General features: G+C 43.8%; 1 protein-coding gene across 42 annotated transcripts in view; it reads left to right on the top strand.

Annotated features, from left to right (window-relative positions):
• Nucleotides 1-12,831, top strand: part of MADD (MAP kinase activating death domain) — a 2,081,072-nt gene that overhangs the window by 470,854 nt on the left and 1,597,387 nt on the right. For 25 of the 42 annotated variants that reach the window (XM_069623148.1, XM_069623141.1, XM_069623135.1 and 22 more), the window contains 2 exons: nt 1,312-1,365; nt 6,764-6,942. In XM_069623148.1, the coding sequence (XP_069479249.1) occupies nt 1,312-1,365; nt 6,764-6,942 (233 nt within the window). The remainder of the gene's footprint in view (nt 1-1,311; nt 1,366-6,763; nt 6,943-12,831) is intronic. The other 17 variants (XM_069623145.1, XM_069623139.1, XM_069623144.1 and 14 more) reach the window with 1 other exon arrangement.

Raw genomic sequence — 12,831 nt, 5'->3', positions numbered from 1 at the left:
GGGAGTATTTGCCTATTGATAGCGAGTAAAACTGCCCGACACCCCTTCTCTGTAGGGCTGTCTGTCCTAATGCAGCCCTTCTGCTGCCCTGGAAGGATCTCTTCATGTCTGAAGGTCCCTTTCAGAGAACTCACTTGGCTCAGATCGTCCGTCCGGCACCATTCCAACTATTCCTCTCTTCTGTCTCCCTGCACCTCTCCCCTGCCTCTATAAAGCGCTTTGTGATCCCCAGGCTCTACAAAAATGTTAAATAAGCAATAAAGGTGTTACAGGTTTCTTTAGATGCCACACTGAAATTCGGTTCAGGGAAAAGCATAGCCAAATGTCACCAAACTAGCATGCCCAGGGTTACAGTAAGGCACTGCACCTGACAAACAAAAGTAGTAGAGGGATCTGCCTACGGCTGCTCAATTGGGACACGCAAGATTTCTCACAAATGAAGAAGTCCTGTCCTGACCTTAGATAACAGGAAGTTGGAAGGAGGAGTAATATCTGCATTTCCCCTCAGGCAAGAACTCTATCACTGATATTCTGTGGCATTGAATCAGATTGCCGTATTCCACCTTAATGTAGTGCAGTAGAATCAGAAAGGGCATTGAGAACGCAGGTATCTGAAAACTCCTGCAATGGGTGACATAATGAAAACGATGTGGTTTTTTGTCCGTATTTATTTATTTTTATTTTTAAGCTGTCGACTGCTACATAGCAAACTGGCACAGCACACACGCTAAAGTTGTATTCATGAATTTCCCAGAGGAGACCTGCTCTCACTGGGTTCAAAATGGTTTCTAAGTGCTGTGGTAGATACATTTTCCAATTTGCAGAATGTGTTTAGAAGGTGGTATTGGATTTGCACAAGGGGTCTGTAGTCATGGCCAAAGGTCAGACATGCATAGGCTACAGTGCAAACGGACAAGGTCACAGTCAGACATGTCCAGGTTATGTTCTGGAGGTGGGATCATTGGCCGGACTGGACATAGCTTGGGGTGTTGATGGATGAGCTCGGGGGCTAAAAAGGCAAAGCTTTAGGGTGCGGAAGGATAAGGTCGTATGTCATACGCGCACAGCTTTGGGGGTACTGCTAGATAATGTTGAAAGTTGGACAGACAGCCTGGGGATGCTTCACAAAGAAGTACATTGTAAGAATGTGCACAGCTTGGGAAGAGGGATTGTGTATGCAGTAACTAATGCGATTTTTGTTTTGTTTCCCATTTGTCCTGGGTGTTCCCCCTCATCTGTCTCTCTGTGCTCGTGTGCTGTTGTCTCTGGTTGGCCGCTGGTGTTGTCATGTGATCTCCATCTTCCCTCCAGTGTCTGGTCAGTATGACTGCCATCACCCAGCAGCTGCTTGCATCCGACAATCAGGTTTATTTATTTTCCTCATTTGTTTGCTCTGTTCTGCCTTTCTTTTTGCTTCTTTTTAATTGGCTGTTTAATTTGAGTTGTTTCTTAATTGGATGTTTACAAGAGATGAAAGGATGGAGCGTTGGGTTGCAGTGTTTGATAATGGATGCTTCAAGGTTAAAGTGTACCCTCTTGCACCATTGGAGTGTTCCTCACTACATATTCTTTATAGTTTTGGATTTCACCCCAGGTTCTGTGTAGCGATAAAAGGTGTGTTCTGCCTTCAAGTGTAACCCACATTTATTACAGTGCACAGCATTCCAGGTAGCATACGAGTACCTGCTTGCGAAAATCAAGTTGGTTCGTTTAATGTTTGCATGTTAATCGAAAACATTTCAGACTTTTGGGGAATTGGTGCATTAGGGTGTGGGCTTGTTGTACATGTGCCCTGTCAGTATAATAAAGACAGGGGTCTGGTTGAGTGTCTTTTTGGAGTGCCTTTGAGATACATTGGTGAATGTCGTTTTTTCATAAATTGTCTGTGGTAGAGTTTGGTATGAATTTCTTTAGATTAGTGGGCATATTAGAAGTTTATGGGTGACCGGTCCGTGTGCAGAAGCACATTGTGCATGTATTTCTTATAATTCTGTATGTGTTCATCAAAGAACATGTTACGCAGGTGGAGCGAAATGTGCAGGATTGTTTTGTTGTAGTGAAGTTTTATTCATTCGAGTGCTATATGATTGTGTATGAGTGAGTGTGTAATGTTGCCTTGTGGTGTAGATATGCTATGATAGGTTATTTATAACACGCTTAATACCCAGAGGTTTCTAAGCGCGGACCCGGTGATCGAACCTGTGTTGCTCCGTGTCGTCTTGCTTCCAGGGCGAGAACGTTGCCGCTGAGCTATCCTCCCGAGACGCCAATGCAGGAGTATATATGCAATACCCAGTTTAGGCTGGGATATCCATTAGGGATTTTTATCATTACATAAGGGTGTATGTATGGGATAGAGGTCTGAATTTCGTGCAGGAAAGGAAGCTTTGTATTAGCCTCAGTGAGACAGGCTGGGAGGGTGCGTTTTATGATTGTCCAGTGGAAATGGGACATTTGAGTGTTACGTATGTTACAGTGACATCAAAGGAAATGTAGGGGAAAAGCGGTTTCAAATGGCCCTTTTGGCTTTATTATTTAAAGTATCTTTGAGAATGTGACATGCAAGGGATGTGTTGTATGTTTAGATTCTGCAGTACGAAGTAGCCTGCAAGTGCTGTGTACGATGTTTTTGTGTGGAGTATGGTGGGACTTGTGATGCTGCATATTCTTACTGTGTGTGGTGTGTAGTGGAGGGCTCTTTTGTATGATTAGAGGGAGAGAGAGCGGCTGCGTATATTCTCTAGGACTAGTAGGATGATGTTTTATGTTGGCTGTAATGCCTACCTTTCTCTACAGAATCGTCTCTCTTGGAATCCCGGAGGTTGGCTAGTGGGAACACTGAAAAATAAAAAATAAATCCTTCAGGCGGTGCTAGAGAATCTATGGCCCATTGGCACTGTACATTTCCAAAGATACTGCTGTAATGAGAGCGTGTTCCTTTTTTCCACCCCCCAGGGTTTGGGTCACCAGGAAAAAGTTTGCATGAAGGGATTTTTGGAAAAATAAATTATTTTCTTGCAAGATTCTTCTCGCTGTTTGCACTATAAATTAAAAATAGGGTAACAAATCTAGCTGCAGTATGTAGATGACAGACGCACATTAGGAGTATAATGTGGTGTCTTTGCTTTACCTGGGCTTTTGAAGTACAAAAGCAAAAATGTTTTCATGCCTCTACTGGGCAATCACTAAGTGGTTTGTGCCCTCTGCTGGACCCGGTAAGTAATTTCATCCCTCCTTCCATTGGAGATCTGACATACTATCCTGGATCTTTCTTTTGGGAAGAGGGTCTAACAACTGCCCCTTCAGCATTTCGTCTCCAGAGCTCGATTTCTAACACCTGGCAACACAAACCTAGGAAACGAAAATCATGCTTCTGTCTCCTGTGCTGTTGCCTTGCTATGGTAGAGATCATTACAGAATCTTTTGTGTTTCAGTTTACCTACTGCAGGGTGTCTACCCTCCACCTCAAAATTAGGAGTTCGTAAAGGCAGGTTCCCTCTGGATGAAGGCTTGCATTAGTGAGACATTTTAACATGCACCTAGGGCTGCTGACAAGCTCTCTGAGGAGAGGTATGCAGCCCTAAAATAGATAGTGAAACACAGATTTGACTTGCTCTAGTCAAAGAATGATAGTCTGGATGCTACAAATACTTTTGAAATGTCAATAGGGTTTGAGTTCATATATATATGTACCTGCTTCTGGTACACATCAGATGTTCAGTTAAAGTTAATTTGCACACTGTTTGACACACATTGTTTCTATCTCGTACGGGAGAGAGCTTGGAGAGGTTCAAACAGTTGAATGCTTCAGCCTGCTCCCTAGAGTTGAGCGCTTCTTCAAGTGTGTGCCAACAACTATGATCTATTCCTTGAGCTTTCCTTTTTGGTTTTGGATTCATGGTGCGGAAAATTGTCAGTCGTGCCATTTTTGGTGTATCTCATTAGCAGTGGCAACTTCTAATATAGCCAATGTCAACCAGGTACCACCCCACTCAGACGGCAGGGCCTCCCTCCTGTGTACACGGTTGGGGATTGAGAATTTCATACAGTCATGGTGCATCATACTAAAGCAGAACTATATCCTGGGGGTCAAATCAACAGTTTATTCTCTTCCTGTCCTCCAAATTCTTCTCTTTGACAATCACTGTAAGTTTAGGTCCAGATGTCTGAGGGGAGTGAGCTACTATTTAAATGCACCTTCAAAGCATTACTCTCAATAAACACAATTACAGTTTCTGTGAGTTATTTGCTTCTTTACAAAGAAGATAAGGCATTGGCCACTATCGGATAGCTTTTCTTTGCTAAAACAAAGTACCTTCATCAAGAAAGTTTCAATTTTGGTAATGTCGTAGGAGCCTTTGCATCTCTTCTGGACTGGTTAGTTGCTCAATCTACAGGAAGCAGAGTTTTCCATTTCGGTCCTTCCTACTGAACATTTGTTTGTTAGCCTGGTTGTCCAATAGCATTGGCAATTTTCTGTTCTTTCATTCTCATCCGAGCTTCTTCAAGAAGGCTATGGTAGAGCCTACTTCAGAAAAAAGGGATATTTGGAGGTTGCTTAATGATTGGCTTATTAAAAAACAATATGATGCAAGAGAAGTTTTACTTCTGTATTCTGGCATTTTTACTGGTTAGCAACCGAGATTCCTTCCTAATCTTCTTTCAGCTGTACTGGGTTTGCTTTCTCTCCATAAGACATCTTCTGACTACTCCTTCTATTCCTCCAAGAACTTGCTATTTCGGGCGCTACAGTTTCAGCCTTTTGGGACTTATGGCAATATTGCATTGTTACTGTTTAACTCAATCATGAGAGGTTCTCTTGACTGACTGCTCTGGAGACTGTGGTGTATATGCTGCAGGACCCCTTTTGAATCGCCTTTGTGGGTCTGACCAACATCTTCACGATGGGAAGCCCTTCTCAGCATCAATGAATTGGAGCATGTTGGTAATGTGCCAGTATGGGAACTCGCTTTGATTATCTGTTAGCAAGTGTTTTTTGAAGAAGGAAGTGAAACTGGACATGACTTTCAAGTTACCATAGCCGAATGACATCTGTTCACCTGAACAACCTTTCCTTCCTAAACTAGCAAACAGTTTTCTAGCCAATGTTACAACACAGCAAAGCCTTATGAAACAGGAACACTGGGTTTTCTTGCTGTGCCTGGGGTTCATGTCACTATTGATCTCGACACTGCCCAAGGACTGTTAAGGTAGCCACCTAGACCCTCATTACAATGACATTGGTTAAATTGCAGGAAAGTGAATCTACATGGCCATGCTCTTCCCTCCAATTCTGATCAGTCTTTGCGGGGACAGGAGTGGGTAAATCTGGTATCCACACCGTTTTACACACCCACCACTGCATGTTTTCTGAAGTTTCAGGGTGATCTTCACAATGCAAGCAGTTTCTCAAGAGGCATGGAAACATAACTTTCAAAGTGTTTTATAGATCACCTCACTGAGATTACTTGAAGTTCCCGCCTTTTGAAAACTCTATTTTGGTCTGGAGGATCTCTTCGACCGGTTAGTGAACTTAAGTCTTTGTCAGGTGACCCACCTTTAATTCTTTTCATAAAGACACTTTTGGGCTGACTGAGCCTTCATTTCTCTTTAGATTACCATAGGCCTGTTCTGCTTCTGGCCAAGATTTTGTTGATTCTCCTCTTGCTTGCAATGCTTTAGAGAGCCTTTTTAGAATGTACGCCAATATTCAACTAGCATAGACAAGTTTCTGAAAGTGAAACAATGGTTTATCAATTTTTGGAGTTTTAAATATATTTAGCGGTCACAAAACCGGTACTTCCCCAATGTACTGTGTATTGGAAAGCAACCTTCTCAGATGTTGCTTAAAAGTAATTCCTTCAGATTTAAGCTTCAGCAAACCAGTGGTAGAGCTTTTAGTTTTTCGTTTCAGTTCTCCACATTTCTAATGCTGTAACTTTGTCTTACATGCTTACTTCTTAAAGCCACCGTTAACTGCGCTCAGGTGCCAGATGTCATTCTCTGTTGCATCATATTCAATTACTATTGCAAGCTTTAGAGATTGAAGAATTCTCAAAGGAAGGCATTGAGTACAATTGTATTTCTTTTAAATTAAAGGTAGTATTTTATTTTGTTGGACGACTGTAACAGGAACCAGCCCTTAGTTTTAGTGTTGTTTGGGTTGGATTCTTTAAAACTATTCTTCCTAATGACCAATCTCTCTCCTACCATACTTTCAAGTGTATTTTACTGTTAGAAATGTTCCCGATTTTGGGGGGCTGTGGGTAGCAATAATTACACACTGCTGACTTTTGCAGTGATGTTCTACAGTTCTTGTTCACTGCAATGCTTGATATCTTGGGAGCCACCTGGTTGATATCTTTTCTCATTTTTCTTGTGTACCAAGCTGGAAGTCTGGGATTTCAAGATTGAAAACCATGTAGAAAAATTCCATAATTAGTAACCATATTATTTCTGCACAGTGGGAACATTTCAGAGGGCATTGGGTTGCCCAGGTAGTGGAAGAGTGAGGATGATTTGTATGCTTGTGTTGTGGTGTGATGTATGTAATGGGGAGATTGGGGGGGGGGGGTTATGACTGCCCTTTAGGGATATAACATTATAGGGACTTTGCTCTATCTTAATGAAGAATGAGGGAGTTTGTGGGTGGATGTTTTCCACCTCCCATTGGTTTCATTGCTTTTTTTCATCTAGTGGGCGGGACTGGGCAAAGCAGCCTCTGATTTGTTGTACTGAGAAATGTTGTCTCTTCCCCTCTCAGGCTCTGGCCAGCATGAGCCTGAACACACAGCCTATTTTGAATCTTGAGAAGTTCCATGAGGGGCAGGATCTGCAGCTACTCCACAGTAGGCCACAGAATGACCCCCAGTCCACACCTTCTACAGAGTTCAACCCACTCATCTATGGCAATGATGTGGATTCTGTGGACGTGGCCACGAGGTAGGTGTGAGCAGTTAATTTTCAGATTCATGGACATTTTTATAAATGTGTAAGTTGTTGGGCTACTCTTGAAACTGTTCAGACTTCCACAGTCTGAGTCCTGACCGATTACACTCGTGGCTTTCTTTCTTTGTGTGCCCATTTTTACCTGGTTTCTTTGCAAACATGTTGCCGGTTTGTGAGCCATGCCACCCTGTGTTGTGTTTCTTGACTGCACACGTAGCCTCATTTCTTTGTATGTTTGTTATACAACTGCTGCATCATGCTAATGGAAAGGGTCTGTTTTTTTTACCCTTGATGCTGTGCTTCTCTGATTTTCTTGTGCTTACACCTGACCAGGCCTGCTGCCTGTCTTGAAGGTGTTAAGAAATGTGACAACCCATTACTTGACTATAATCTGAGCAATGTGGAAGCCTTAAACCTAGATAAGGATGTGCTCAGATACAATGGAACGTGTGGCTCAGCACAGTGTTTTCAGTAAAAACAGTTCTCCTGTTTTGCCACAATCTTTACAGTGTTTTAAAAAGCCATCACACTACTTTGCTCTGCAATGTCTGGAGAACAATTCAAACAGAATGTGTTCTGTAATAGCCTTTCTCTCCTTCATCCTTTCCATGCACTGTCTATGCCCAAATCCCCTCCTGACCCATGTTATTTTTGGCTTCTACCTTATTGTCCATTCTCAGCATGCTCACTTTCCCATTCCGGCATTGGTCCATTCTACCCACGGAACCATTCCATATTTTCGGGCCTGTTCCTGCCTTGAAACACTTGTGTATAGGTGCGTTATAAATCCCATTTCATATATCATAACATATCATAGCCCTCTCTCACTCCCTCCCTCTTCTGATATGACCCCTCCCAGCCCCTACAGTGCTTCAACCTGCCCCCAACCGTCCAGGCCATTCTGTTTTGATCCCGCTGTTCTCGCCTACTTTAATTCTGGTTTTGCTTCCTATTGGCTTATTCTCATTTTGGCTCCGTCCTCTCCATACTGATTTCCCTTTTTCCTGTCTGCCTGCCTCCTTTTATAACAGTGTGAAGTTGAAAACAATTGAATTAAATAATATTCTCTTTAAATGTTTTGACTGATTTCACTGGCTTCGGTAATGAATATATCCATTGTCCTAAGTAGTCTTGCTAGGTGAAAACCCCCAGCTCCAAATGTTACCTGAAGAAGTTGAACTTTTTTTGTATAAAGGTGTTCACCATTTGTTTAGTCTTGTTTCTTGACCGTCTCAGCACATACATTGTTTGCATCTTTACATTTGAAAATCATACCTATTGCCTGACCAAGCGAAGTCCAACCCTGTACATCTATCAATCTAACTCCATATTCAGCATTAAAATCACTATGAGCCTGCAGGATTGAACAGCGTTAAAAATATTTAATTCCCTTTCATTGTGACTTTCTAGCAGTTGTGGCCCACATCATCCACCAAACACTGCACTTTTCCTCTGCATTCCTTCTCCATTGCAAGTTAAATATATAGGGTTAATTATCAATTTTTAAGTCTGCCCAAATTGCCTGACAGTACTTGGTCTTTACATACAAACTCCGACTTACAGATCTGAAAATGTACAAAAGGACAATACGTCAGGGTCTTGTAGGATTATTACATTTACTTCTGTTAGCTATTTTATGATTACAAAACTAGTTATGTATTCAAAACCCTTCACATTTCTTGTGAGAGTCACAAGTCACATTAATATGACTTTGCAACAACATTTTTATACAAAATATATTCTTACATACATTTGTGACAAACATGCATTAAAGACACAGGGATGAGACAACATCTCTCTGTGGGTCTCTATCAACTAAATTAGTTAATTTTAAGATTTGTGTAAATTCGTGCATCGTGTGGAAATTGTGCTCTACATTTGCTTCATTTAACGAATAGCGTCAGGGACCTGTGCTGTTATTCATTCTGACTTGATTTACTTACTTCCACCAATAAAGCCTGGGAGAACATTGAGCCAAGTAGAGCATGCAATTTTGCTCCTTTAGAACTTGGGTACCACAACAGAACTATCTTAATAAATGAAGCATACATAGAGAACGACTTCACACAATACCACTTCAAACTTTCTGTCCAGGAAATGAACTGGAGTTCATTAACCGGAGACGCCTTCATGTAACCGTCCTGATGGAGGTCACAACATCTCAAAGGAGCACAACACAAGTAGCTCCTTAAGGCTGAAAGCCCCGTCCGTCCAGCCCCGTCCGTCCATCCATCTATCTTCCATCATGTGGGGGTGTCGCCATCCCTTGCTTAGGGTTTAAATTCCTAGAAGCATCAATAGATACCTCAGAATATAGTTTTTTTTTTTAGAAAGTAACACATCCATTTGGGTGGGTAAGGGGAGGAAGGGTAGCTGAGAGGCAACGCGTTTGTCTTGAAAGCAAGGCAACACAGCGCAACACAGGTACAAATCCTGATCACGCACTTAAAAACCACTTGCTGGTATTAAGCGCATTATAAATTAACAATAAAGTGGGAGGTCATGGTTTCTATCCAGGTACCCCTTCCTAAACATAAGGATCTGAAAAGGGAGCAATGGAAATTTGTGCTAACCTTTCACTATGACCATGGGAGTTCAGAAAGGTGCTTGCTCATTCTCTTACTATTCTGTGTCCATCTTCATATTCTGCATAACTGTATTAAAGGTGTAACCTAGACCTGGTGTCCTTAACAAACTTACTAGACACGTCCCTAGCCAGCGCCACAGATCCAACAGAAACAACCCCAGACATAGCTGAAAACACACTCAACATTTGGATAATCAAGGCCATGGACCACCTTGCACCAGCAAAACCTCTGAGGGCACGCCCCCTAAACGCTGACACCAGAAAAAACACAACCCACTAGGGAAAAAGGCCCAAGAAACTCTAGCAAGGATAACCAGTTTTATTTCTACAAAAATAGGTGTGCCAGCAAAGGACTCTCCTGCCCAGGAACGTTCTGGGCAAAAAGGGTGCAAGCAGAAACTTAAAAGGGGGCACAGCGTCCTTCATATACAGTAAAAACCCACGCGGCTGGTTGATGCGACCCTATACATGGTCAGCCTTCTTCAGAGTAGATGCCAATCCATTGGTCCTAGCCCCGTCCGTCCATCCATCTTCCATCATGTGGGGTTGGCTGGGCTCATCGTCTCCAAGGAACCAAGGTAGAGGTATCATTTAGACACAAGTTCTAACAGTGCTACTCTATCTTTATACAGGGCACTTGGCACGAGCATAGGCTGGTACAGGGGAATTCTTGAGGTAACTCTGACCCACACACATTTCACTCATCCCAGACGCGTCTTCCGGCTTCCAAGGCTTCCACCCTCGCTTTGGAACTGTAATTTATCCCTCCCTGTACCTCGCATTACAAATCATGTCATTATAAAATAAAGTAGGGTGACCATTCTCTTAGATCTTTTATCACTGATTGATTTATGGTCGGGGGTCACCTGGTATCCTTGGAATTCAGGGGTCTTGGTACTGGGGCAGTTGTAGGGGCTATAACTCGTAGTTGGCTGGGTGAGGGATGGAGGCTTGCTCTGACCTGGTTATGATAACACAGGTGCCTAGCACTGTCTCAGGGCCCTGCAGGGCACATTACTTCTCAGGGTAAACATATTGGCAACAGTTTCAGAAAAAAAGGAGGGTTTCTGTGGAAGTTTAGCAGCGCAGGCCTCTCATCAGCACTTGGGCCTTTTCAGATTTCCCCTTCAGCCTCACGCCCTATGTGTGACACACCAATTAATATTGCATGGCCGTGCAGGCACCATGCTTCGATTCTGTCTACAAAATGGCATCTGCTTCTATGCGCGCTCTAGTGTTAAACATCTAAATTTAGCATAATATCATGATCGTGTGGGGGCCCTTAGGACATTCCCTTCCCCCTGGTATATCACAGATCTTCCAATGGAGTTCGCCTCACCCTAATGCGCCTATGGTGGTAGAAGGGGGTCATTCCCTTCCCAACATTCCCCTCTTTTGTTCTACAGTAACAAACTCACCCCCCCTCCCCCCGGCATGTGCTCATTCTCCCTTTTTACTGCCTCTTCATATGGTGGGGTTCCCTTTATTGGTATCCACGCCCTGCAAATTGACCGCAGACTTTCTCCTATTCTTTAGGCATGCATGTCATATAGATTCATCCCCCATCCCCTTCCACATCCACTCATACTTCCTCATAGTTCTCGGGATCAGGGCGTGGGACAATGGTGGTGTGATATAAGTGGTCCACTTTGTCTCCATAGGGAATTGGAATCATGTGAGGGTTGGCAAGGTCAGTCTGTATCTCACTTTCGAAGGGATTGTGTCCTCCGACGTATTCCTTATCTATGATATTTGTATCTCCAGCTTGCTGGCCTCGAAATCATTTTTTCCCAGTAGAGGGCGCTGTGCGTCGATGTCCGTCGAGTAGGTGTTCCTCGACAGCCACTGTATCAACGCTGACGTCATCATGCCTATAAATGGCCACGCGCAGGGTCCGTTGCTCAGTTCCGTTTTTCCGCGCTTCGTGTGCCTCGGAATACCGTTGCTCAGTTTGTCAGTCGAAATATATTCATATTTCCTCGAGAAAACCGACTCGTACTTGATGGCTTCCTCCTCCGACCCGACGACTCCTCGGTCCGGTTTCAAAAAATGCCGAGACTGTGGGAAGAAAATGTCGTTGACGGATCCTCACAGGATCTTTTTGTGGTGTCTGGGAATCGAACACCAGTGTTCGGAGTGTGAGGAATGCCTATCCATGACGGTGAAAGCCTTGAAGGAGCGTAAGGGGAAGCTCGAGAGAGGTAAGTCAGTTTTAACTTCCTCGAAAGTTTCCGCGGTAGAGTCGAGACATTCGTCTCCTCACCGTCGAAAGCATTCTCGGTCTAGGTCTCGAAGTGGCTCCCACCACTCGTCGAGGTCTAGACACTCGAAAAAGACACGTAGAAGATCTCCTTTGTCGTCGTCTTCTAGTTCCCCTGAAAGAGTACATTGCCCCACAAAACACAGCTCTCAGGCTGAGTGGGAGGAATTCAGAAAAAAGATGCTAAGCGTCTTTGAGAAAGCGGCCTCGATCCCCTCGAAGTCAGCTGAGGGTGATACCCCGGGTGAAAAGCCCAAAAAATCTAAACGCCGCAAGTCGAAGCACCCGGCGAAAGAGTCGACCCGAAAGCGCCATGAGCCATCGGGAAGTAAAGCATCTTCAACGCTGGCGTTGACGCAGACATCGACGCCGATAAAAGAAAAACCCACGGCTACTCCACAGCCAACGGTTACACCGATCCTCTCGAGTTCTTCGAGGCCTCTTCCAGTTTTCTCGACGCCTTTGTCGGCGCCTTCGAGGATTTTTACATCGGCGTCGACGACATCGACCTTTTCAAGGCCACTGATGATGGCTCCCTCTGCTTTAGAGATGGGTTTTATACCATTTCACAGGCCAGAGCATCCCCCCCTTAACTTCAATTTATGAAGAAAGGGAAGATTCTGGGCTGCAGAGGACCACATCACCTGAACCAGAGACTTTTGCATCTGAGGAAAGAAGGTTGAAAGACCTTCAGGATGCATTACAGGAAGCAAGTGACCTAGACACTTCCCCAGAAGTGGAATTTGTCAATCCAGACCCAGGGGAACATGCTGAAACCCCTTATAGAACCCTAATGTCAAGAATTATGGAGTTCATGGGTTGGTCTGCGCCTTCACCTGTTTTTCAACAGGATGACCTCACAGATATTCTGGATAAAGGTCCACAGGAGGATCCTGTGGTTCCCTTTCATTCTGCTTTACAAAGAAAGATTTTAACTAACTGGGAAACTCCTGAAGTTGTCCCTGCGGTTAACAAGAAGTTGTCAGCGAAATATAGGGTATCTGCTGCTGACCCTGAATACCTATCTAAGCACCCT

This window comes from Ambystoma mexicanum, chromosome 11 (genome assembly GCF_040938575.1).
Source record: "Ambystoma mexicanum isolate Mex_15411 chromosome 11, UKY_AmexF1_1, whole genome shotgun sequence".
Classification (NCBI taxonomy): Eukaryota; Metazoa; Chordata; class Amphibia; order Caudata; family Ambystomatidae; genus Ambystoma; species Ambystoma mexicanum.
Note: the sequence above shows the minus strand (reverse complement) of the source record. Positions and strands in the feature narration are given on the sequence as shown.